Below are 27,646 nucleotides of genomic sequence, written 5' to 3' on the forward strand. Positions count from 1 at the left end.
TCTTTAATGTGTCGTGACAGATCGCCGTAGCACCTCAGTTCAAGCAGCATGTGACCGATCATCTCTTACTATTTATAGCACAAAATAAACATGAATGAACATCAGAAGGTATCTTGTTTCAACTGTGAAAAGATGTTAAATACACACTATTTTTCAAGTTAAAGTCCACAGACGTTAATCTACTCTCCTGTGTGGTTTGTTTGTCGGACAAAAATGGCTGATTTGGCATTATGATTGCTCAGATTGCCTGTTAATCAAACTCCCGGCGACGGGTCAATTGAGCAGCCAAGGTTGGGCAAAGGTTAAAAATAACTGGTCCTAAAAAAATGACTGCAGTTAAATGCTGAACTTTTCTCACGTTTCTTTAAATAGATTTTTAATGATGTATGGTCTTTGTGTCATTTGGAGCGACCACTCATCATGTGGTGCGACCGATAATAGCAATAACTGTATTAAATTAAAAATAAATTATCTAATTTCTGTGGCTGAAATATGAATCACTGCTATAGTATGCTTAAGTGAATGGTATTTTAAAAATATTTTTCTCAGTTTTATGCAGTTTACAGGAAAAATCAGTCTGCTAACTACAATTAAGAAGGCAATACTGAAATTATAGAACAAAAATATGAGATCATTATGTACAAAAACTCAAAAGAAATGCAAATACTTTGTTCCTAAACACTTCAGTTACTGACAACATCTAAAAAAAAAATAAGCATGTTAAGGAAATTCATTAATTTTAATATAAATCATGGTCGCATTTTTTAAGGCTACAGATGATTCATCTAGATGAAAAAACACTAAAATCACTTAATTTAAAATTTTAATATAAATTTGTGTACACAACCTTCTTAATGTTTGAACAACTACAAAATATATTATTATTTTTTGTATTTTAAAATTTGCAGAAAATCCTTATACGTCAATGACCCAAAATACAAACTGCTATTCAAATGTGTGGGGTCATTAAGATCTTTTTTTAAGGAAATGAATACTTGTATTTTGCAAGGATGCATTCAATTGATTAAAAGTGACAGTAAAGACATCTGTATATCTGTCTGTCTATCTATCTGTCTGTCTTTTATTTATTTTTTGATCAAATAAATTCTGCATTGATGTTTTCCTTACAAAAACATTAAAACATCTTACATGACCCCATGATGCTATATTATTCATTATTGTATTAATATTATTAATAACAGTTCTTACTTAAATGCCAGCTTAAATGTGTTCTCTCCAAAGAGAAATGACTGCATTACCAATATGAAATTGCAAAATGTTTTTTGAGCCCTCCTGCCATTGGTCAGACAAACATATAGTCCCGCCCCAAACTCACGCCATTGGTTGAGTTGTTGCTGTGTCAAGTTGGTTGAATGTTAAAACAAACATGGCACACAAATTGTTAGAATCCATTATAGTTTTCAGGAGAATTAACCTAAGAATTACTTTGACATAATTGTTTTTGCTGCTTATTAATATTGGATACAAGAAAGTACCTTAAGAAAAGTCTAGTTGACTTTATTTAAATAGTTGTATGACCGGTTGACTCTGATTCTTTCCCATTCCTAATTAGCACTGTTTTTTATTCACTTTGAAACCAATGAAGAGTTCACAGATGAAAGTTGTCCTCTCTTTTCTTACAGACTCATGGATCAGCTGCGATGATGTTTTACAAGAGTTCCCAGTCTCTCCTCAAACACATAGTCCGTCACTGGCCGGCTAACTGCCAATGGACCGGTTCTCTCGCCCTGTCCCACAAACTCCACCCCTGCAAGGGTCTGTCGACGGACAGCTCCGCTCCTCGGCCGCAGATTACTGAAAACTCAATTGAAGTTTTCAGCCATGTCTACCCGCGAGATGACATGAGCAATGTGACAGCTAAAATCTTGTCCAAAGTTGGCTGCCAGCTTCACAACCGGCCGCACCACCCCTTGTGGCTTATTAAAGAGCGCATCAAAGACCATTTCTACCGCTCCTACATCGGACGCACAGGAAACCCGCTCTTCTCCGTACACGACAACCTCAGCCCGGTGGTAACGGTGGAGCAGAACTTCGACAGCCTGCTCATTCCTCCAGACCATCCCAGTCGGAAAAAAGGAGACAATTATTACCTGAACCGCACACACATGCTGCGGGCCCACACCTCCGCCCATCAGAAGGAGCTGGTGCGTTCAGGTCTGGACTGCTTCCTGCTGGCTGGAGATGTGTACAGACGAGATGAGATCGACTCCAACCACTATCCTGTCTTCCATCAGATGGAGGGAGTGAGGCTTTTCTCAAACCATGAGGTTAGAATGGTGTCCTTAATGGAGGAGACCCTGGCTAAAACTTTGAAATGTGACAAAAAAGTTTGAAATGTGACACAAAATTGTCATGTTTAGACATTGAAACTCATTTGTAGTGAACAATTCATCCATGCACATTGTTTTGTTTTGTTGCCTTAATTTCTCAATCTTCTGGTGAAAGACTTGGTGGCATATGCAGGACTTCTCCAACTATTTCACCCACTTCTGCCTTCATCTAATCAACAACCAATGGACACAGAATCAACCGGCCATACATTTTTATCAAAAATATTACTTTACAGTAAATTACTTAACATTATAGTACATTGTGAATTTAAAATTATTTATATAATATAATGTATAATAAATATATAATAATATAATATAATAAAATAACTAATACAATATAAAAATAATAATATTAAATATTATTGATAATATATTAATATATTAGTTTTATAATTCATTCGGGTCCTTTTTGACCCGGAAGAGATACATAACAAATGATAAAAAACACATCGTTTTTTTGTACTGTAATGACATGAAAACATAATATTTCAGTCATTTATTCATTTGATCATTCATTCATTACATTTTTTACATGTTTCGTGTTCGGGTCATGTTGGGACCCGTGTGTATATATAGAGTGCAGTTAGGTGTCAAAAATACTTTTTGTAAAATACTTTTTATAATTATATTAGGTAATTAGGTAATATTATGTAATTATATTTTGTAGTTATATTAGTGTCAAAAAACTAAATAAAATAAAAATTCAGCCTTTTACCTGTATCACACAAACATTTGGGATTGAATTTTGTTGATAAACATGAATATTTTTGACAGTTGACGAACCTTAACAGCATCATCTGAAATTGAAAGTTAGTGCAAGTAAACTTTTCAGCGTAATATTTAAGTTGTTTTGATGCTGTTTTGTTAGTAATAAAAATGTTGGTGTCATAAATTTGGACTTTTTTGAGCAATCATTATTCAATCAATTAAATTTAATTAATACTGGTAGTTTTCAGATGATATGATATACATTTTATACAATGATATTTTCATATTCTTTTTATTTGGTGTGGTTAATGTGTAACATTTAATTTAAAATAATTCCTCATTTTTTAATTAAGAAATCATTAATAAGTTAATAACAAAATAATAATACAATAATATGTTATCAACATTCAAACTATATAATGTTTTTCTCATTTTCTCATTAATAAGAAGTTGCTGATCAGATGCAATATGCATAAACATAAAAATCAAACTGTTTTACAAAATAATAATTCTTGATAATAATGAATGTGAAAAACAGTATGCAGATTTATTGAATACATTATGAATGTTAATGCATTCTTATTAATATATTATTGTTATAATATTCATGATAATAAATGCTGATTTTATTGTTTTTTTGATGGAGGAAAAAAATAATAACCGTTGGATGGTTTCAGGGACTCTTCAAATTAATGTTAAGACTTTAATTAATTTGTTGTTGTTGTTGATTTGAAGAATTTTTCCTCTTAAACTGAAATAGAAGAAAGTATTTAGGCATCAATACTTCACCCGCCCCCCCACACACACACCTATTTGTGTAGAAAAAGCTGTTTATTCCAAGCATCCAGACTGTAATGAAGAGGCTGTTTAAGGACAAGTGTCAGAGAAGTCATGATGAAATCTTAACGTAATCTTTCTGGGTGCAGTTAAAGATACACATTTGTTTTCAACCGTTTTCTCTCTAATAGCTGTTTGCTCGAGTGGAGAATGGTGAGGAGCTGTCTTTGTTTGAGAGCGGTGGCCGCCGCACGCCTCAGAAACAGGAGACGCACACGCTGGAGGCTGTCAAACTTGTGGAGTTCGATCTGAAACAGGCTCTCACGCGCCTCATGCGACACCTTTTTGGGGAAGGTATGAATCCTGTGATGTTCACACTTGTTTTTCCTCACTTCCTCTGTCCAGCTCTCTTCCTCCATCTGTTTGTTTCTGTCTTACAGATTTGGAGATCCGCTGGGTGGACTGCTACTTCCCTTTCACACATCCCTCCTTTGAGATGGAGGTGCGCTTCCAGGGCGACTGGTTGGAGGTGCTGGGCTGCGGGGTGATGGAGCAGGAACTGGTCTGCTCAGGTACGCTCATGCAAACAAGAAAAAGCTGCCTACAGGCTACATAAGCAATGAGCTGCTGAGTCATAAACATCAAAACAAAAAGTTGAGCAGGGTTCAACTTTATGCAAATTCATACTGAGATTTTATAGCAACCACCAATGAGAGTGCAGACAGGGCAGCTGTCATGATCCGCCTTGTGATAAAGTTTGATTAGAAACGACTATTAGCAAACAACAGTCCGTCGAGATGCCGAGCTCCAGCGATTTAATTGCTGTCAGTGCACACATACCGTTAGGCAGCAGGCAGTGACGTGGAACCTTTTAAATTACCGATCCCAAACACGACATAGTGTGCAACGCTGGAAATTTAGCCGTCGCAATAGATGCAGTATACTACAAAAGTAGTTTTCAGTTATTTAAACATGAGATTGATATGGAAGCCCATTTTTGAAAAAATGTATTTATTATAATTATGGCATAAATGTTGAAACTATGGCTCAGTCCTAAATATGACATAAAAGTTAAAATTATGAGATAAAATGGTAAGATTGACAAGTATGTCTTTGTCAGTCTTAACTTTTTTTATTTCTTCATTTTGACTTTATCTCATAATTTTAACTTCGGCTCTTTTTTTTTTATCTTATAATATTACATTTATCTAATAATTATTATGACAAAAAGTCATATTTACAAAATAAAAGGTTGATTTATGACAAAGTTGTTGTTGTTGTTTTATAATTGCATTTTTATCTCATGATTTCTATTAATTCTAATTTCTAATTTTGACTTAGTATCTCATATTTTTTTCATATGTTTTATATTATTATGGCTTTTAAGAAAATAAATAAATATGTAATTTTGAATTACCAAAGCATGATTGTTATGTGGCCAAAAAAATTAATAAAATGAAATTAAAACATGAAGTATAGCAAAAAAAAAATTTTTTTTTTTTTTGTAGACATGTCCCAAACAAATGAAGACATACTTGTTTTTAAGAATTTAGAGGCTGAACTCTAAAAAAAAAACAGTTTTATTGATTTGAGTGAATAATCTTGTCTTTTGCTCTCCGTTAGGTTCCAAATAAAAAGAGAAATTACTTTTAAGAATCTTTTTATATAGGCCTATCTCACTGGATTTTCAAAACAAAAAATAGACATTAATAGACAATAGACATTACTACATGGTTATTCAGATAGTTTTTTTTCTAGCAAAAACAGCTGCATGATAACATACTGTTACCATGACACAAAAATAATCATGAACATTATTAAGAGTAAGTTTTAAGTGCGATTGAATACTGCATGTCATTGGAAGCACAAAAGAAACTGATGCTCACAGAGCGTGTCAGACTGTTGCTGAACAACTAATAATCAATAAAATATACTTATATTTAGCATTGCCCTTGACTCCAACCACCCTCAGATGAGTTTGTCACAATGCATTCTGGGTTGACCATAGGATAGCTGCCATTGAATTTGGTCAAAATGAGAAATCCAAAACGGCATAATTTTTTCAGGATAATTTGTTAGGAGCAGCCTTCACATAGTGAGTGTGAGATGCATGAAAATGAAGATGCTTAGAAGGTTTTCCAGCCGCTCGGTGCCTCCAGAGCAGTGGCCACACCTTTGAGCCGGAGAGAATGGCGTTCTGCCTCTGCCAGTAGATGGCGGTGTTGTGCAGTGCTGTGTGAGGCAACCAGCCCTCATAAAGCGGATGGGATAGTCCCACACAAGGGAGATCCAAGCCCACCAGTAAAGGGGGAGGGGAAAGACACGCATGACTGCAGAGACATGGTTTTCCTCCCTGGGGATGGACCTGTATGACCGGCCCTCCCTCTCCACCGGCCCAGTCATCTCACTCCTCACTGCCACTTAATTCTTCAATCTCATCTGCTCTCTTCATCGATCCTGTCTGTGTTAAACAGTACCGCGTCCCCCGCCGACATGTGGAACATGTTATGGCCAATTAACGACAGTGCCACTCAATGGCGAGTGATCGCTTTTTTCCTCACTGCTCTGTTAACTTGATTTTACACTCTACATGTAAAGTTTGACTTAATCTTTTGCTTGATATTTATAATTAACATCCATCGTTATTCTGAATAGAAGCTCATGCATTCTATATGAAAATTATAGATATTTTAATTTTTGCCATTTTTAGTGATAAATTTGTACTTATTTTGCACGGTAATTATAAAAAAATTACTTATAATTATTATAAATTGATCAAAAGTGACAGTAAAGATATTTATAATTTAACAAAATATTTATTTCAAATTCTTTTAAACACTCAAATAATCCTGAAAACAATATATCACAGTTTCCACAAAAAAATATAAATCAGTAGAACTGCTTTCAACATCAGTAATAATCATAATGATCTGAATTTTTTCTTTGAGCCGCAAATCAGCGTATTAGAATGAATTCTGAAGGATCACGTGACACTGAAGACTGGAGTAATGATGCTGAAAATCAGCTTTGATCACAGGAATAAACAGCATTTACTTTTGTTTGCTCATATGCAGATATAAATGAATATTCCATTACAGTGAATATTCTGAATAAGGTGTTTACATGACCCAACATTTTTATTAATGCAGGCATATGTGGAATGTTTTATTCAGATTTCTTGTAATCTGAATGTTGCTAAATGGGATTATTGCAGTTGGATTGTGCATGCATAATCAGAATATGGCCACATTCCAGTTAACACTGGAATATTCTTATTTCTCTAAATGCAGTCTGTGTATTCAGTAGGCGGCCCCTCTCCAACAAATAATATTTTTCTGCATTTTATCTTTAGGTCCTCTTGTGTGGTCTGGCATTTTCAATCCATCAATAATTAAAAGCTGAATGGAAGTCCTTAAGAGCCCCCTCCTCTCTCTCACTTTATTTTTTATTCTCCATTCCACCCTTCCCATCATCTCTCTCTTTGAAACCACTCACGGTCAGGTGCATCTCTTCCGTTGTGCTGGAAGGCTACTGCTCCCCTGCATTGTTTTGGCAGCATGGAAAAATAGTGTTTCTTGTAAAGAGCTTTCTATTTATGGTCCTCACATCTTCGTTCAGTTTTATCTTCTGTGTGGATGCAAAGAGGTCAGTCGCTATGGTTATGACCAAACAAAGAGTCATAAACCACTTTTTATGAAAATCTGAGTCTAGAATGATAATATGGAAATTGATTTCCACGCTCGTATTTATCATCACAGCAAGGGCACTTGTAATCCTGCTTTGATTTGACTTTAGTAGAAAGTTTGTGTCTTTTGCAGTACTGTGCCTGACAGGAGTACAGATTACTGAGTGTGCGTCTCTCTTCCTGTTCTGTCTGGTTGTACTCAGTCACTGCTTTATCCCTGTGTACACCCACTCGAGTGGCAATGCATATTCACAACTGGGTAAACAAAGCCCTCGTGTCTCCAGACAGCTGTCAGCAGGCCTTGCTCCCCTCCTCAAGGCTTTGCTGCTCAGACGAATCCGCTCACGGGTGTCATTCTGACAGCGTTTAGGCAAACCGTGCCTTCCTGTCAAGGTTATGGGGCTTGTTTAATCAAAGTTTTCGCAGTAATGTAAAAGCAATTTTAATTAATTTTGACAAACCCACACAATGTGTCAAAAAATGGCTTATTAACTAAATATCTGTCAGTAGCTGCTGCAAGTGTCTAAGTACTAAGTACTGCAGCCATAGATGATATTCTAATTGTGTCAGATAGTAATACCGGGGAGTGTGATTTATTCCCTTGTCCTGAATGACCACGTACACATTTGTGAAAACATGGTAACATGGGAGAGTGTCAGTCTATCCACCAGTACCATGTAGGTACTAATATGTACATTTTAGGTACAAACATGTGCCTTTAAGGTACTAAAATGCACCCTTTAGGGGTAAATAATATACCTTGAAAGGGTACTGTCCCAGTCACAGCTTTTGTCCCTTTTTTTCTGAGAATACAGCGTATTCAGTGAGAAATAAAATGTAGGATTGGACCCAAATTCATCCACTAGGGATGGATTAGATCATGTAAACTGACCTTTTATTGTAAGGGAGAGGTTGAAATGTGTATAGAGACAAAAAAGATGTTTCAGAGGTGGAATGAGTTACAAAATTTTATTGAAAGATTACAAACATAAACATATTTTTCTTTGGAATAAGATTGCTGTCTGATTGCGTATGCACATCTCATTTACACTTGGCCATATAAATGCAATACTGATATAAATCCCATATTTAATTCCCATGATATATGCAAATGTTAGCATCTGCGATGATGCCAATGCCAGCAGCAAAATGTTGTTTACTCTGTTGCAACCCCATATTGCAACTAACGTTAGAGTTGTGCTTTCTTCATCCATGTCTTATCTATGATTGCTCCCTTATGTGTGGTTTGGGGGAAACATTTACAAATGTTACCCGAACAGCTAAGTGCATTTACATGTGGTCTAGCTGCATCTTCAGAAAGTGATTTGAGTGATCGGATTACTATTGTATGCATATTGGAAGACATTTACATTTGGTCTTTTTGTTATTCTATTGTTATAAGAAAAGTAAAAATTCAACATGGTGACCAAGTGTAACTTTCCGCATTCTCCCCCTGGCGATGTTAAGAATTGATGCAAGCAACCAGCAATGACATTTCAGCTTTGAGAGTCTCAACCTATCCACATTATTCATAAATAATGTTAATGTCTATATAATTGTGTTTAGAATTGTGTTTATTGGATTGTTGTCAGAACAGAACAAAATGCAACATAGTGACCAAGTGCAACTTCTCATTCTGCCTCTGGTGATGTTACGAATTGACGTGAACATCCGGCAATGACATTCGGCACTATCAGTTTCGGCAAAAAAGACAGAAAAACCAGATGTGGAAGGTAAGGGAGTTTTTTCCCCTAAACTGCTGGTGTCTCAGAGTTTTTCCACAACTACTGACAAACTGACCCTCCTCTGCATCGACTGTCGTCATATGTACGCAAACACAAACTCACTCTCACTCAGTCTCCTCTTTGACTTCTCTCTATGTCCCAGCCCTCTCCTTCCCTGCTTCCTCACCGGACTGCAGGGATTCTGTCAAATCCTCTCCGCCGTTCTCCTTCACTCCCCCCTCCATTCTCATTTTCACTCTCTCCTTCTGCCTTTCTTCACTGCGGCAGAGCAGTGTGGCTCCGTTGCTATGGCAACTTCTCATTCAGTCACACCCCCCTTATTTCACACACCCCTCTACACTAACACATTCTCTCTTTTCTCTTCAGAGCAGTAGGACAATAAAAATCTGCCAGCAAGACAGCATTAAACGTGTGGCAGCCGGCGGGGGTATGGGGATGAGTGAGACAGGGAGGAGAAAAACCAGGAACGGGGCGTCCTGGAAAGTTGAAAGGTTATTTATTCGCCTCTGAGCGTGACCGCCATATGCTAAGCGTGGCATAAGTGTGCCAGAGATTGTGTGTTTTGTTTAGGGGCTGAGCTTCACTAATGAAAGGGGAGGAGGGGTAACAGTGCGGCACCAGTTCGGCGGTAGATCCACTTAGTTATTCATTAGAGCGCGGCGTGTAATCCCCGGACGCATCAATTCTGCAGTGGGCCCAGGACAGAGCCCTGTGGGACCTCGCCGGGACTGTACGTAGCATATGGGACCCGGTGTTAATGACGGCACGCGTCAGCAGCGTGGTTGAGGTTTAGTCACGCCCCTGAGGGCAGGGGGCCCGGGGAATGTGATTAAAGCCGTGTTTGGTGACAATTAACGGCCCTTCAAGTCACACGCCCTGGGGCCTTTGGGACAGCAGGGGAGCGGGGGGCGGCTGGTAGGTGGTGAAGGTACCAGCTGAGCTCTCTTTCTGGTTCAGGTGGCGCTTTCAATCTTAGTCTTAATCCTTAATACCCCCCGCCCTCCCACACTGAATAAATCATGTGCCAGTTGTGACCGGCTCCGCTTAAAGCTCTCTCTTTCATACCCACATGTGTCTTTGGCCTCATTACAGGGCTTCTGTCAGGATGCTTCGATTTTGACGAGCTGGCAGTTTTTTAATCAGTCAGCCTTCCTTCAGTCAGACTCTGCTTCTTCTGTATCTCCCTCACCCTTTGCCTTTCTCAGTTGCAATGTCTTTTAGTGCTTTATTGGCCTGATAAATAATGCACCTTTGTATTACAAAAGCAGTAGCAAGTTAGACAATGAGTGTAATGGGGCAAAATAAATGGGTGAATCTAACAAAGAAGTGTTCAGGTCATGTTTCACCCCCCAAAATCAGTCTGTCTGTCTGTCTGTCATTCTATCTGTCTATCTATCATTCCATAATTTTATCTATCATTCTATCATTATGTCTATTGTTCTATACAGCTATCATTCTATCTATATTGTTTCCTTTCATTTTATCCTATCTATCTATCTATCTATCTATCTATCTATCTATCTATCTATCTATCTATCTATCTATCTATCTATCTATCTATCTATCTATCTATCTATCTATCTATCTATCTATCTATCTATCTATCTATCTATCTATCATCTGTATTTCTCACTTTCTATCACTTTATCTATCTCTTGATTTATCTGTCGTTCTATCATTTAATCTATCATTCTGTCTATCCTACAGTCATATATACCCCTTTGCCTTCTCTTCATCTTAAAAGGCAAACACACATACTCGGTCACAGTTGCCTCCTGCATGTCTAGTCTCTCGGGTTTGCACTATTAGTTGTGCACTGTTCCGTTTCAGCCATCACACCCGAGAGAGGGGGACAAATAGTCCTGGACGCTTTAGCGAATAGAGTCATCGAAAGGACAGAGAGGGAAAGAAGGCAATGAAGAAGCAGAGGAAAATGAGTGAATGAGATACTCTGTTTCCCTTGTTGTGCAATGTATTTCTCTGGCCTATTTACTGAAATGAAGGCTTTGCCGTAACGCCTAAGGGTTGCATTGTGTAATGAGGACTAAATTACATCCCATTTAGACAAGCACCCACAGCTGCTAGTGATATGTAGCATGTTCAATTTCAGCCGGGATAATCGAGTTCATCTCACTCGGACTGGTTGTGCGGATGTGTGTTATGTAATATGCATGTGGCTGTTTTGTATGCAACAGCTTGTGGTCACAGGAAACAGATCATTCAGAGGAAAAACGGGGGTTTTACATTTATCAAATAACATACTCTTATCATTGTACTTTGTGAATGGCTTATTTTTTGGCAAGTCAAATATTTATTTTTTACCTTTAAATCAGCAAATACTAGTGTCCCTGCAGTTTTCGGCATGTCGTGGTTTTTGGCAACCTAGGTTAGAAAAAATTAGCATTTGCCTAAACTCTAAAAAAACATATGTATGCATAAACTTCACTGCAGTTTCCAGCTAAAATGAAAACTAGACTTGTTTATAAGAAAGAGACAGAATTTAAGCAGACAAAATAATTGGAGAAGTCCTGCATAAATGTATGATATTTTGATGAAAAATTATGGACAGAAAAACAAATTAAAAAAATTATTAATAAATAAATCGTTCAAAATTAGATAATTAAGATGATTGAAAATAGATAAGGTGAATTTGTATTTCATATTGACTTAAATAGTTCACCTTTGTTCTGTGTTTATGTACGGTGATTAATGTCTCTTGAATTAATTTCATGCAACTTTTATGTCCTTTTTGGAGCTTAAATGTTTTGAACCTTATTGTCTTTCATAATGTGGACGAAAACAGTTGAAATTCTTATCAGAAATCTTTTGTATTCTGCTGAAAAAAGAAAATCATGAGTTTGAAATGAAATATGGGTGAGTAAATGATTTATTAGAATTAATATTATTTTTGGGTGAACTTTCCCTTTAGGCAATTATTTTATGTAATCGGGACATACAGCCTTGTAATATGAAGGGTCAAAGCAAAATCTGCAGGAATCTGCATAGCATCATTTCTAGTGCTTTGAATGTCAAACCATATATCGCGTCCCTGCACGGTTGCGATGTGTGTCTTCACATCTGAACTCTATGCACTGTGTTTGAGTGGGTGTGTGTGGGAGCTGCACATGTTAGCGCGGCAAATACACGGCTACGGCTCTGTCTGACTCAGCAATCAATGGGGCGATGCTGCTGGAATGGCAAACAGGTGTGTTAACGACTGGCATGCTGCCCACCTGAGGCTGTCTTCAACCTCAGGACTGATCAGTTGCTCTCTTGGGAAGAGAGAGTGCCTTTCAGGAAGAAAGCAATTGTCAAAGATGCTTTCAAGGAAACTGGAACGAGTATCGTCAGTAGGACGGGGTGGGAACATGGACGCTTGCGATTACACTATTGATAAACTCCTTTGGAAGGCTCTGAGAGGTTTAAAAAAATTGTTGATAGTGTGGCTAAAATGCTGAATCAGTGGATTCACAGTGCATTGATACTCAAGGAAATGTATAGGGTTTTCCCATTTTCTTAAATTCTGTTACGTAATTATTTTACGATGGAGCTATGGCTGTTTTCCAAAGCAGCATTTATATCTTAAACTTAAGCACATCGTTATAGGGGTCATAAGGTGCTATTATCTTGTTGAGATATTTAATAGAATATTGTGTAATATAGTAAGAAGAATAATATGCCATACAGTAAGGTTATATACTGTATGCATGCGCTCATTTAGCACAACGTTATCTATCTGTCTGTCTGTCTGTCTGTCGGTCTGTCTCTGTCTGTCTGTCTGTCTGTCTGTGTCTGTCTGTCTGTCTGTCTGTCTGTCTGTCTGTTTGTCTGTCTGTCTATCTCTGCCTGTCTGTCTGTCTGTCTGTCTGTCTGTTTGTCTGTCTGTCTATCTCTGCCTGTCTGTCTGTCTGTCTGTCTATCTCTGCCTGTCTGTCTGTCTGTCTGTCTATCTCTGCCTGTCTGTCTGTCTGTCTATCTGTGTCTGTCTGTCTGTGTCTGTCTGTCTGTCTGTCTGTCTGTCTGTCTGTCCATCTGTCTGTCTGTCTGTCTGTCTGTCCATCTGTCTGTCTGTCTGTCTGTCTGTCTGTGTCTGTCTGTCTGTCTGTCTGTTTGTCTGTTTGTCTGTCTATCTGTTTGTCTGTCTGTCTGTCTGTGTCTGTCTTTCTGTCTGTCTGTCTGTCTGTCTGTCTTTGATGTCGATTACGGTTTTGTTTTGTGTTTTTTCGTTGCTTTGCTTTGCTTCATTTGCTCATCGGGGGCTGTTTCATAAAAGACGCTATAAGAAAAGCAGGGATTAAAGTCCAAAACCTGACTTGAAATAACCTAAAAAATCAATCGGGACTAAAGCGGTTTCATAAATGACTATTTAAGTTTACGCAATCTCACTAATTCGATCCAGGTTCAGTGAGTCAGGATAATTTGATGTGCACGCTTATTCGTAAGCCCTTAATGACGATCATGGATCAAATCTGTCCATCATGGCAAACAGCGAATATTTGTGCTGTTTAATGCATGTGAGACATTGTGTTTTCCTCAGTGCATAACTGACACCTCAGTTATATCTTTGTAAATTTCTGTAAATGTTAGAAAGTCATGCAAATACACTGTAAAAAATAAAAAGTTGAGAAAACGTAAAAGTTTAAGGCAACCAGCTTCAACAGATTTTTGAGTTTTCTCAACTTGTTGTTTTCAGTTTATACAAAAAATCTCCTACAAAACCAAGTTTAGAAAACTCAAAATCTGCTGAAGCTGGTTGCCTTAAACTTTTACGTTTTCTAAACTTAATTTTTTACAGTGTATCTACATTTTACTGTCAGGAGTGGACGAGGTTTACACGAGCGAACAAACACAGATGCGTGTATGCGCTACACAGACGGAGCAGAATACAATATTAGCACAATAATTCTGAATAAAATAAACATTCTGCTAAAATATTTGTTGTTGGACATTAAATGTGACGTAGAATTTTAATCCTACATATAAGTGTAATTTTATGACAGCAGTATCTGTAAATCAAATGTAAGCTGGCTAATACAGCCCTACTAGCTCAAATTAGATAAATGTTATCACTTAAAATGTAGTCTGATTTCTATTATTTATTTTCATCTTTAATTTAGTGTTTTTAATGCTTTAAAGTGTAATTTTAGATTGCAATGTTTGAATTATCTACTAATAACCATAAAATGTACAGCTGTCATAAAATCAGAAAGACAACCTGCATGGCTAGAAACTGCTGATCGGCTGAATGCGCAAGCAGCAACTATGTTAAAATGTTTTCATATATCTTAAAAAAGAAAAAAAAAAAGGTCATTGCATTTTGGGCACAATACATTAAATACAGTTGGATGTAGTCTATTTGTTTATTTATTTTATTATTTAAGTTGCATTTTCTGTATACTTTTATTTTTGGACTAATAATAAAGTCAGCTAATTGTATGTGAGGGAGTCAGTGGTCATATTGAAGCGTTCCTATTGGTCAGTGCTTGAGGAGCTCAGCTTAGCCTTACAGTTTCTCAGCATAAATTGCCACGGTGACTGAACTTGAGCTATGGTAATTTTGCTTTCGGAAACCAAATCATGTGACAATAAGTCAGAATAACTTAAATAAGCCTGGCTTATTTGATAAACTAGTTTTATCCCCCTGGATGTAATTTACTGTTTTTGTTTGTTTGTTTAGTTTTGTGCATTATACTTTAAGATAAGATAAGATAAGATAAGATAAGATAAGATAAGATAAGATAAGATAAGATAAGATAAGATAAGATAAGATAAGATAAGATAAGATAAGATAAGATAAGATAAGATAAGATAAGATAAGATAAGATAAGATAAGATAAGATAAGATAAGATAAGATAAGATAAGATAAGATAAGATAAGATAAGATAAGATAAGATAAGATAAGATAAGATAAGATAAGATGATAAAGATTTTTCTTGCTCTCAATTTTTGGAGTATTCTACTGTAGCTTCCAGCTTTCTTATGTTAAGTTTAATCTGGACAAAAAAAATAACAAAATTCTTGCCTGTTTACAGCTTAATTAATTGTGGATTCTCAATGCTTTGTGTCTTTGGGTTTTAATGTGTACTCACTTAGAAAATGTTTTTATCCGTAGCATCTTGCATTCATTGTTACTGGAACAAGCCCCCTGAAGCAACCCTGGGTTAAGTGCCATGCTCTTGCCTTGCAGGGATCAAGCCAGCAAACTTCTGATTAGAGAATCCCCAAGGCTTTAGCTGCCATGCTGTAAGGCAACCGCTGCTTCTTGCCTGTGGTTAGAGGAAAAAATAAATAAATAAATTTAAAAACGTGTTACTGTTGTAGATGCTCTGCATCTTTATGCATATGCATGTATTAATTAACCACAACATGTAATTGCATCATTTTGTGTGTCATTTCACTGGGCACCACAGAAACCACAGGTTTTTTCAGAGTGATGCCAAGCAGAAAGGTTTTCAGAAAAGCCTCAGAGGTTTGGGACTGGGTTCGGCTAGTAAGCGTGTGTGTTCACATGAGCTTTTAACTTTGTGGACTAAAATACATCCGGAATGCTTTTTCATTTCTGACTAGGACATTTTGAGGTTTTGAGTCTGGTTTGTGGTCTGATTTCTTGTAAAAGTGGTGTGTGCAATCAATGCAACATCAGGATGAACATGGCATGCTTCAGACATCTCAGCATCTTCAAGTAAACCTTATACAATACAGTAGTGGAACTATGATGCCACTTTGTAGGCAAAAACCCGGAAGCGAGTTCCGGTTCCATCGTCCCAGAGTCAATAGGGTTTTTGAATGGGATTTTGGTTAAATCCCTTAAATAAGGTCCGTGGTTCACACAGGCTCAAGATACTTTCATGTTTTATTCTACGAAATAAAACGCACCAGTTACACCCCACTCATTTAAACTGTTATGTTTCTTAAAAAAGACAGTTGCAAACAAGTTTCTAAATGGGACTACAGGCGCTGTCAGAGACATTCAACCTCATCACGCCGAACAGTTTATCAATTTACAGTATTTTCCAGTTGTAGTATAATTTGTAGTTCAATTAATTGTAGAATAACCAATGAATAGTTTCCCGCATTTGATATTGTTGTTCGACAATGTTTTTTTTTGCTTTGCCCCGAAATGCGACACAAGTCTTCGGATGAAAGATGCTCGAGTTTATCGCTTACTGATGCGGAGACTCTGGGTTCGTACCATAAGCTAAACTCATATTACGATTATTACATGTAAAAACCACATTTACCGGCTTTACGTGGTGAAAGTGAAACTTTAATGATGCATGGTGCTTAAAGCCACGTTAAAATGAAATGTTTTCGGCCACATGAAGAAAGCATATAGATTGAGGATTTCTTAAAGCAAGGATAAAATAATATTTTGTGTAACCACCCGAACAAAATGCGAGCTAAAATGTTGTACTTTGTTCACTAAAATAAGTTTAGTCTTACCATATCCAAAAATTTGTGCACTCTGCTAATATTTAATAGATTAAATGCACTAGAATTTTATTGAATAGTACGTGGGGATACGTTTTTAATTAAAATATTCATATTAATCAAGGATTTATTGATTTTTAATGCACCTTATTTCGAAATGTACAGAAATACGTGGTTTCAAATGTCCTTTTAGTTAAGATTATTTCATTTATTGAATATACTATTTATTACTAATGTCTCATTTCAGTTTTAGTTTGGCTCTAGTTTTGTATTTATTCCAGTTTATATTCATTTATATTCATATACAGTGTAAATCCTTTTCACTGAACGTTAAAAGTAAGTTTGAAAAAGTTGTCGGAAGTTATATTACTTTGTGAAGATTATCTTGATGGACAAAACATGCAAGTTTCATTCAACTATGACTGAACACAGAGCTTATTTTTTACGATTATCCAAAAGCCTTTGGAAAAATCCTATTGGCTTTTTGTCGAGGAACCAGTTTCATGCTAACAGCCGATCCGCCTACAAAGTGACGTCATAGTTCCCCCACTCTATTGTGAATACTATCCACAGCATGCCAAATGTCCCATTTAAGGCCTTTTTGTGTTCCCATTTGCCTCTAAACCCACTGATTGCTGCTTGCAGTGACATTATTTTATTGTTTAATAGAGAATTTGTAGGCTCACTCGTTGAGAACAATGAATAATGTATGAATTAGATGGATATGTATGACTGTAGGTAAGCATTCTGTAAGCATTGCGCTCAGTGTTTGATTGTTTGCTTGATATCATTGTTTCACTCTCGCTCTGCTATATAATTATAACAGCCATCAATCCAGTTGTTTGGCTTTGCTGCATATTTATGAGCCAGGACTGTGTGAACTTACGGAAGACTGAGCAAATCAATCATTTCATCTCACTGCAATTTCTTCGATTATTACAGCAACATGCAAGTTTGGTATCATAGCAACAGTCCAAGTACAACCATATGCTTGGATTTTTTTGCAGTTTCCGCTATTGAACCGTTCGTTAATGAGAGCCGTTTGGACGAATTTGTTGCATCCCATTTTTTAACGCTTCAGGGACAAGTGTGGACTCATTTGCCTGTTTAGTTAGATGGGCTGACATGTTAATTCCCTTCACATCAGAACATCTCCATCTAATATTTATGGGACCAGGTGGTGACTTTGCATATTTAGTGTTTACAACCTGTAATCTGAATTTATGGACAAAAAGATGTCCTTAACTTTATCAAAGAATTTTTTTTTTTTTGAAGATGAAGTTGAATATTAAGTCATATCGTTCACCCCCTTGTTGAACGTTGTTTGCTGCTGAATTTCGTCTGCAGATTCATGGTCAGTGGTCATTATTACGGCCGGATCCATCCCTACACACAATGCAATATATCTGTTCCGCTTCATTTGAAACAACAAAGCAAAGCGAGGAAAGAATGAATGCATCACTGGATAATTAAGAATTAATCGTAGTTGTTGGAAATAGATGTTAATGGAATGCAAAGCTACCAAATCAAGTGGATTGAGAGCATAAAATTTATATTGCACAAGCCTGGAGATTTAATTAATATACATAATGATTGAATTTGATCAGCAGTCTTGTAATTTGGGTCTTTTATCACCCTTGTGTCTCTTTCCAACTTTTCAGACATAAAAAAAATTAATAATTAGAACAAAGCCCAAAGTTAATTTACAGAAACCACTTATATTTTGCACTTTAATTGATGTGCTGGAAAGTCATCTGACACTTAAATATGTCTTAGATGCGTCACGAGACCATGCATTGTGTTAAGTGCATGTTCTAGCTTTCTACCAGTAAAGCAAGGTAAGTTTCTCACAAATTGATGTACTCAAATTTTCATTTAGATGCAAAACATGGTATTGTATATGGTTGTATTTATGAAAGTGATGCCCTATTTTATGCAGCGTGTCACATGGCTTTTGCAGGAATTTTCACTCAGTTCAGCAGAAAATGTCCTAGACTGTGACCTGGTTCACAGCTCACTTTTGAGATTGGAAACTCTTCAGTTGTTTTTTTCCCCCCTGATATATTTAGTATAGTATGTCATACAGATTTCCTGAACTTCAGTTCGTTTGAAAAAATGAGAATCTGTCGAAATTAGCACGTATTAGTGACAGTTTAGCTTAATTTAAGCTGAATTTTCAACCTTGTTACCCATTCTGGTGTCTATCTGTCTGTTTGTTTGTTTGTTTGTTTGTTTGTTTGTTTGTTTGTTTGTGTAATAACAAAATTTGACAATGGAGTAGTTTTGAACAAATTCCCGTATAGTAACTACAGTTATTGTTGCTATAGTAAAATCGTATTAAATGCTAAATATGATACTAAATCACATTAAACTTTATTTATTTCTGATTTAGTTTATCTTCCAAATGTAATAAACATTGTTTAATTTAGATTCTTTTATTGCTATTTAGCTTGATAGATAATTTAGATTGTTTATTGCTAATAGTAAATCAGTGTTTGAGCTGTTTATAAATTCATCCTGAGGTTGATTATCAAAATTTTAAGGTTAAAGGAAGTTCACCCAAAAATGAAAATGTGCAGAGAATTTACAAACCCTCAGTGCGTCTGAGAATATTGAGAGAAATGTAGCATTGCATCATTTGTTCACCAATGGATGCTCTGCAGTGAATGGGTGCCGTCAGAATGAGAGTCCAAACAGCTGATAAAAACATCACAATAATCCACACCACTGCAGTCCATCAGTTAACATTTTGAGAAGAGAAAATCTGCATGTTTGTAAGAAACAAATCCATAATTAAGAAAACAATTCCTCTATACATAATATTTATTTCTCCAGTGAAAAATTTGTCTCGTCTGAATCAGGAGGGAAATATGCACTGATCAAGCACTGTTTATGAGCAAAAATGTTCCAAAAAAACAAATATGTGGGTGAATTTTGATGTGAGAGACAACAGGAGATGGACTTTTTCACTGATGGAAGAATTATTATGGATTAAATGTATGGAGTCATGTTTTGGCCAGAAGTGACTGTTTAAAAAGCCTTAATGATGGATTGTTTACTGCAAACACTCAGCTTTTGGCTTCACAAGATGTTAATTGATGGACTGGAGTGGTGAGGATTATTGTGATGTTTTTATCAGCTGTTTGGACTCTCATTCTGACGGCACCCATTCACTGCAGAGCATCCATTGCTGAGACACTGATGCAGAGACACATTCCTCAAAACTATTCAGATGAAGAAACAAACTCATACATCTTGGGTGGTCTGTGGGTGAATAAATGTTCAGAAATGTCTCATTTTTAGATGAACTATCACTTTAAGAACTGCATTTCACTTACCATTGTTGAGTTTTTTTAGCCTCTTCATTAAACACACCAGCTTCAGAAAAATAATCAATACAATACCCTTTGAACTTGTGCCAAGCAATCAGCATCAATAACTCAGTGATGCTGTTTTATAACATTCTGTATCCTGCCGGTCTTATGCAATATATCACTGCTTTAGCAGGAATTTTTGCAGCTTAAAGTGAACCGTTGCTCAGGTCATGACCGAGACTGTGACCTAGTCTAAATTCAGCTGGTTGACTGCTCTTTTTCAGCTCTGAGTTTGCAAGACAGAGACTAACTGTGGAGCTCCAAGACAGGAACGAGAATGAATATGTCACCGTGAGTGTTGGGCTTTCGAGTCCCCAGGCAGCTGCTGCAATGGGACCAGAGAGCAATCATCCCCGCATAGCCAAGACACGCTAATTGAGATGTAATTAGTTTGTAAATGAACCAAGCATGCTAATATATCTGTTTATCCATATGAGGTTGCGTTCGCGTCTCACAGAGGTGCAACTATTAATTAAATGCATTAAAAGGAAAAGCCCTTCTTTATGACAGGTAGCACACTTTATAATACCACGGCATGTCATGTGAAGAATTAGCCGCGTGTATCGAAGCGCTAACATGCACACAACGTCAAAAACAACCTTTAATTTGGAGAGGATTAAATGCAAATGATAACAGAGGAAGTTTTTGCGAAAGTGGAACTCGACATGGCTTAGTTTTTATCCAGCATTTAGAGGAGGTTAAGCCACATTGTCAACCTCTCATGAATAATTAGCAGTACTTGCTGCTGTGGTTTATAAAAGGAACTCGGTTGTCATCGTCCTCTAAGTAGAGGACAAAATGAGCATGGCACAACAAAAAAGACTCCAGAGGACGGCCGGATGAGATGGAGATAAATGAGGACGCTGTCAGCCAAGATTTTAGCGCAGGTCAATGTTTGAGTTCAGAGCAGATTAAACGCTGCTGGGCACCCAATGCTGATTGGGTAAATTGGTCATTTTAGAGGTTAACTATTCAGATTATTTCAAGTTTGGTCCTAATCGAAAAGACCATGACATGCAGAAAACAGCAACAAGCAAAGAAAAACTGACATGGAATTACATTGAATTAGTTGTGTGCAAATAGATTTTTAACTATCGAAAAAGTAAAGTCGTCGTAAAGTCGTGACGTATTGTCAAGTATGGTGACCCATACTCGAAATTGGTGCTCTGCGTTTAACCCATCCAAGTGCACACACACAGCAGTGAGTAGTGAACAAATGCACACACACACACACACACACACCGTGAACACACACCCGGAGCAGTGGGCAGCCATTTATGCTGCGGCACCGGGGAGCAGTTGTGGGTTCGGTGCCTTGCTCAAGGGCACCTCAGTCGTGGTATTGAGGGTGGAGAGAGTGCTGTACATTCACTCCCCCCACACTCTTAAAAATAAAGGTGCTTCAAAAGGTTCAAAGGTTCTTCAAGCGATGCCATAGAAGAACCATTTTTGGTTCCACAAAGAACAATTCAGTCAAAGGTTCTTTAAAGAACCATCTCTTTCTTATATTTTTAAATTCTGAAGAACCTTCTTTCGCCACAAAGAACCTTTTGTGAAACAGAAAGGTTCTTCAGATGTTAAAGGTTCTTTATGGAACCATTTAGACAAAAAGGTTCTTCTATGGCATCGTGAAGCACCTTTATTTTTAAGAGTGCACCTACAATCCCTGCCGGCCGGAGACTCGAACCCACAACCTTTCGATTACGAGTCCGACTCTCTAACCATTAGGCCACGACTTCCCATGAAAAACAACTTTATAAAGCACATTTATAAACTAATTTTGTACCAAACAGTCTACAGTCAAGAAAACAAACTCAGAAGTTATCATAAAACATGCAAATAAAACCCATCCCAAAAGCATCATAGGCTGGAATAAATGTCTTCAACCCAGTTTTTAATGTGGCCAGTGTGATAAAAGACCACCAAAAACGGAAGTGCAAGGTTTGTTTTACATCTGTTTAACTTGCCTACTTTGCACTTTTTTCTGCTATAAACTTGTGGCTATAACATGTTTATAACAATTCTTATTCCTCCAAAAATACAGCCAAGTTTGGCATTCAGATCAGTTGGGAAAAAAAAACATAACGAATTGAACTGTAAAGTATTTAATAATAATAATAATAATAGATTTAGATTATTTCAATGTCATTTACATGGCGTATTTACTGTATTAAAAATGGTAAACCCCTTCATAATTGTATTTTGCACTCATTTTCAAATTACCATGCATAAATAATAAAACGTAAATAAATAAACAAGCCTTGAATGACTTTGAGCTAAACAAAACAAAAAACAGGACTTTGTTCATTGTTCAGTGTTTTTATTATTATTATTATTATTATTGTTTTTGTTATAATAAAAATATTATTGTGTGTTATTTATTTATTTTGAATCAGATGAATAAAAATCACTGTAATACTATTGAACTGTAAAGTATTTAATAATAATTGTCATTTATAACAATACAGCTATTATTATTATTAAATTGCAATAGCAATAATTATGCTTGTTGTTGTTTTCTTTGCTTTCAAACGCTGATCCGTAGAGGCTTTTATTTTGGTAGAATACTTCAGGGAATTATCATGAGCGCATAATTATATAATTACTTCACAATTTTATAATTGCACTAAGCCATATCGGGTTCTTAGGCATTGTTAGAATTACTTTAAAAAACTATTTCATATAATCGCCAGCGCTGATTTTCATTCTCATTGTGCGTCTGGCGAGTGTTCATTTTAGGCCCGGTGTCGAAATGCTTTGACGGTCACACAGATGTCCTGCTTTTCATTCTAGTCGTCTAGGCGGTGATTTTTGTATTCTGCGTCACACATCACTGGTGCTTTCATTACACGCGGGGCTGACCCTCAGACTGAGAGATCCTGATGCTGCGTCCGTGGCCTCTAACCTCCTCTGGGCTTTTCCCATGACCGCATCTCCTCTGCAAAACCTGTGATGCTCGTGAAGACACAGCCTCTCATCATCTGTATGAATAAAACAAGTGAGACAAAAGTTATGTGCCCTCAATCATATGGTTAGAGCATTCAATAATGCATGGAAGCGCATCCCTTTTCTTCATCTCTGGTTTTCTGACCGGCGATGCTCCAGGTTGATTTGTTCAGCGCACTTATTGAACTCATATATATATAAAAATATAGTGTACAGCACCCAGCCAGACACCTGTGTTAGTGGTGAAGGTAAATCTGAATAAGTTCTTTATAGCTGGAATAAATCATGGTCTGATAAGGAATGCAGTATTTATTTTTATTTTTTTCTCCTTTTCTTTTTATCACAAAAGATTAACACAATAAACATTCTCTGAATTAGTTTATTTATTTAATTATTTATTTGGTAACGATTTTAATGTGCTCTTAATGTGTTACATGTTATACCAATAATGCTGTAAATTATGCACAATTAAATTAAAAGCAAATTTTGACATTTTAATGTTGCTTACGATCATTTGTGTAATTACACTACAACAACAACAGATAAAAACAGTGTTACTTTTATTTTATTAATGCAATTTTTAATTATTCATTAATTAATTTTATTTTTATATTTTATTTGTGTTTATTCATATATATAATAAAATAAATACATTCCATAATTTCTGATTTCTTGTTAATTTGTTCAGTTTATTACTATTACTTAATTAATTTAATTACAATTTTTATTTTATTTTATTTTACAAAAGTATTTTTTTCATTTGGGACAGTGATGGAACAGATGATAATAGCATGGTACTGAATGTTATATAACATTGCAATTCATGATTCTTCAATGATATGACCATAGTGCATGTCTAAAAACATGGTATTTGAATTATGTTGAAGAACCATGGTACGTTTTGTGTTACCAAATGTATTTAAGTAATTTTTGCCATAAACTATAGTATATTGATGTTTCCCCCCAACCTTAGTGTTTTTCTCAAAATCCAAGTGATATTTTCCCGATTTCAGCCGAGTTAAAGTTAATTTCCAACAGTTTTAATAATGTTTAACTGTCCCCGTATCGACACAAAGTAACAAAAGCACTTCATTACGAAGCCAGCCACAGTAGTTAATAACCTATAGTGTTAATATATGATAATGGTTCAGTAAGGAGCTGCGTGAGCCAATATTCCCCCTGCAAAATCCATTTTAATTTCACTATGCAAATGTAATTTTGTGTTCATAACAGAATAAATGAGGCTCTCCGTCTCTGCGTGGACTGCAGGTGTCTGTGTTTCCATCTAATGGTAATTTAAGCGACATACCTGATGATTAGGTTTTGTGATCTGTTTTTCTTTCTCTCAGTGTGAAATGAATGGTTCTCAACGTCTGAGAGCTTCACACGTACAGCGTATTTGGATACTGCGACGCCTTATGCTCTCTGAGAAATGCTGAAACAATGGAGAGTATCAGCCAATTAGTGTACGAGAGGACAAGATCGGTTTATTTTTAGAGCGTTTTAGTCCAACATCCCCAAACTGAGACTCGTTCATTAGCAGCGGAGAGTCTTCATCTTTAAGTGCTCTCCTCCTCTGTTTGGTCTGTCTGACTCGGCAGCCGTAGATAAATAGTGCAGCTTGTTAGTCGGGTTAATGATTAAAAGCATTTGCTCTGTGATTATTGAAGTGGAAAGAAGGATTAAAACAAACAGATGTGTGAGAAAGTAAAAATGCTCCAGAGAGGATTAGAACACGGTCATCTGCGGGAGTCTATCAGCTCAAATCCACTTTCCTTTTTCCAAACACAGATTGCAGCTAAAATGTCAAAGGTATGTTTTAAACCAGGAATAAAAAAAATGTGACATTTTTAGCCATCTAGCAAATGCTATTCAGTAAAGGTGACAGATAAAACAGTCCTAAAATAATCCTAAATATAGAAATATACACTTTTTGGGCAAACCTTAACTTTATTTATTTGCTGTTTAAACCCTCATTAAATCACCTGACACACACTTTTATTTGTTGCTGTGCTGACGTTCATATTGAAGCGGGAAGTTTGGTGGGACACGTCAAATGGCTTGTCCCATTTTTTAATTACCCAGTAACCTCACAATCATAGTTATGAACCATAATTTGCTATTTGCTAATGCAAATCATGGATTACTTGCCTTCTTTAAGAAGTAAATGAGCATGGATGATTTCAAAGCTAATAGACATGGTCTAAAAGCCACCAAATGTTTCTTTTACTCGAGTCTCTTTAACATTCAGCAGTGCTGTGAACTCTCTGGAAGTCTGCTACAGTGCTATTACAGCATGCTTGACATGGCATTTTCATTTGCAGTGAGCTATATTTGGAGTCTGCTATGAAAAAGGGGATTCATTTACGGCACTACACATCATATGACAAAACTCTGAAAGTGTTTCTTCAATGATAAAGACACAAAGTTTGGCCACGCAGTAGAATTTTAAACCTGTCAAAGCACAGCTAAATATTGCTTGGGAATCTCCACGGCCATATACACTCACCTAAAGGATTATTAGGAACACCATACTAATACTGTGTTTGACCCCCTTTCGCCTTCAGAACTGCCTTAATTCTACGTGGCATTGATTCAACAAGGTGCTGAAAGCATTCTTTAGAAATGTTGGCCCATATTGATAGGATAGCATCTTGCAGTTGATGGAGATTTGTGGGATGCACATCCAGGGCACGAAGCTCCCGTTCCACCACATCCTAAAAAATGCTCTATTGGGTTGAGATCTGGTGACTGTGGGGGCCATTTTAGTACAGTGAACTCATTGTCATGTTCAAGAAACCAATTTGAAATGATTCGAGCTTTGTGACATGGTGCATTATCCTGCTGGAAGTAGCCATCAGAGGATGGGTACATGATGGTCATAAAGGGATGGACATGGTCAGAAACAATGCTCAGGTAGGCCGTGGCATTTAAACGATGCCCAATTGGCACTAAGAGGCCTAAAGTGTGCCAAGAAAACATCCCCCACACCATTACACCACCACCACCAGCCTGCACAGTGGTAACAAGGCATGATGGATCCATGTTCTCATTCTGTTTACGCCAAATTCTGACTCTACCATCTGAATGTCTCAACAGAAATCGAGACTCATCAGACCAGGCAACATTTTTCCAGTCTTCAACCGTCCAATTTTGGTGAGCTCGTGCAAATTGTAGCCTCTTTTTCCTATTTGTAGTGGAGATGAGTGGTACCCGGTGGGGTCTTCTGCTGTTGTAGCCCATCCGCCTCAAGGTTGTGCGTGTTGTGGCTTCACAAATGCTTTGCTGCATACCTCGGTTGTAACGAGTGGTTATTTCAGTCAAAGTTGCTCTTCTATCAGCTTGAATCAGTCGGCCCATTCTCCTCTGACCTCTAGCATCAACAAGGCATTTTCGCCCACAGGTGTTCCTAATAATCCTTTAGGTGAGTGTATATATATACACAAGTGGAGATTCTCAAGCAATATTTAGCTGTGCTTTGACAGGTTTAAAATTCTACTGCGTGGCCAAATTTATTTATTTTTTATTTAAAACTCAAATATATGTTTGTGTTTTCAGTATTTTTACTGTTTAGTGTTTATGCTTCCCATTCCCATTTACCTATCAACCTTGTACAATCTTTCCATTGTGACTTTACTTTCTCTTACATCAGTGTGTCTAGATAAAGCAGAGACTTATGTTATAGACAATGCATAGACAATAGATGTTTATTTTTATTGTATATTATTTTATTTTATTTTTTATTTTTTTGTAATGCTGGTTTTCTACCAAATATATGTATGAAGTATTACACAAGGGTTTAAAGAGACATTTTTCTCCAGTCCAAAATGTTCTTATTTTATGTTATTTGAGGTTTTTTACTAAATATATTTAAATAAATAAACAAATAATGTTTCATCATATACATTATTTTTTAGTAACATACTGTACATATTTCTGTTTAAATTTTGTCTTGGTCTTTGAGATAAAAGAGCTTGATGCACTAGATAAACATGCGGTCATTTTCAAAATATAAAGGTTGTTTTTTTTTCCCAGTCCAAAAAGCTTTGTTTGTTTAGTTATGTATGTATGTATGTATGTATGTATGTATTTTTTTTTTGTTTGTTTTCTAACAAATACACAGTATGTATATTATTATACATAAAAAGGGTTTCACTTAATTATTTAGGTAATTATTTAGTTTGTACCAGAATCATCTCCATATTAGGCTTCTCCATATCCAAACTCAAATTTAATTGATGGGTTGCTTAAGACTATTTTAAACTTTAATAAGTAGACATTAGATGAAACAAAATGCTCTGACCCCGACCAAAGCATACAAATAAGCATCTTAAACAGCTAAACCAGCACTCTGTTTCCCAGCATGCCGACGGCTGTTTTAGAGACTCCAGCCTGTTGTCAAACATGATTATTAATGCTGAAAACAGCAGGTGTGTTTCTGGTGAGGGGCAACTAGTGCAAATCTACATCAACGCCAGAGGAAGAAAAAAAAACACACACAAGGGAAGTGCTGAGAGACTAAAGAGTCAAGGGAAGATTAGAAGCAAACTGATAGTAAGTGGCAGAAAAATGGGCCATGTTGGGACTGGGGGTGATGAAAGGGTGTAAAGTGAGTAATAGCGAGG

General features: G+C 36.6%; 1 protein-coding gene across 1 annotated transcript in view; it reads left to right on the plus strand.

Annotated features, from left to right (window-relative positions):
- LOC306863160 (phenylalanine--tRNA ligase, mitochondrial-like) overlaps positions 1-27,646 on the plus strand; it is a 147,368-nt gene that overhangs the window by 47,979 nt on the left and 71,743 nt on the right. The window contains exons 2-4 of the mRNA XM_079406372.1: positions 1,644-2,288; positions 4,031-4,193; positions 4,280-4,411. Of these exons, the coding sequence (XP_079262498.1) occupies positions 1,662-2,288; positions 4,031-4,193; positions 4,280-4,411 (922 nt within the window). The 5' untranslated portion in view covers positions 1,644-1,661. The remainder of the gene's footprint in view (positions 1-1,643; positions 2,289-4,030; positions 4,194-4,279; positions 4,412-27,646) is intronic.

Source organism: Barbus barbus, assembly GCF_936440315.1.
Source record: "Barbus barbus genome assembly, chromosome: 44".
Lineage (NCBI taxonomy): Eukaryota > Metazoa > Chordata > Actinopteri > Cypriniformes > Cyprinidae > Barbus > Barbus barbus.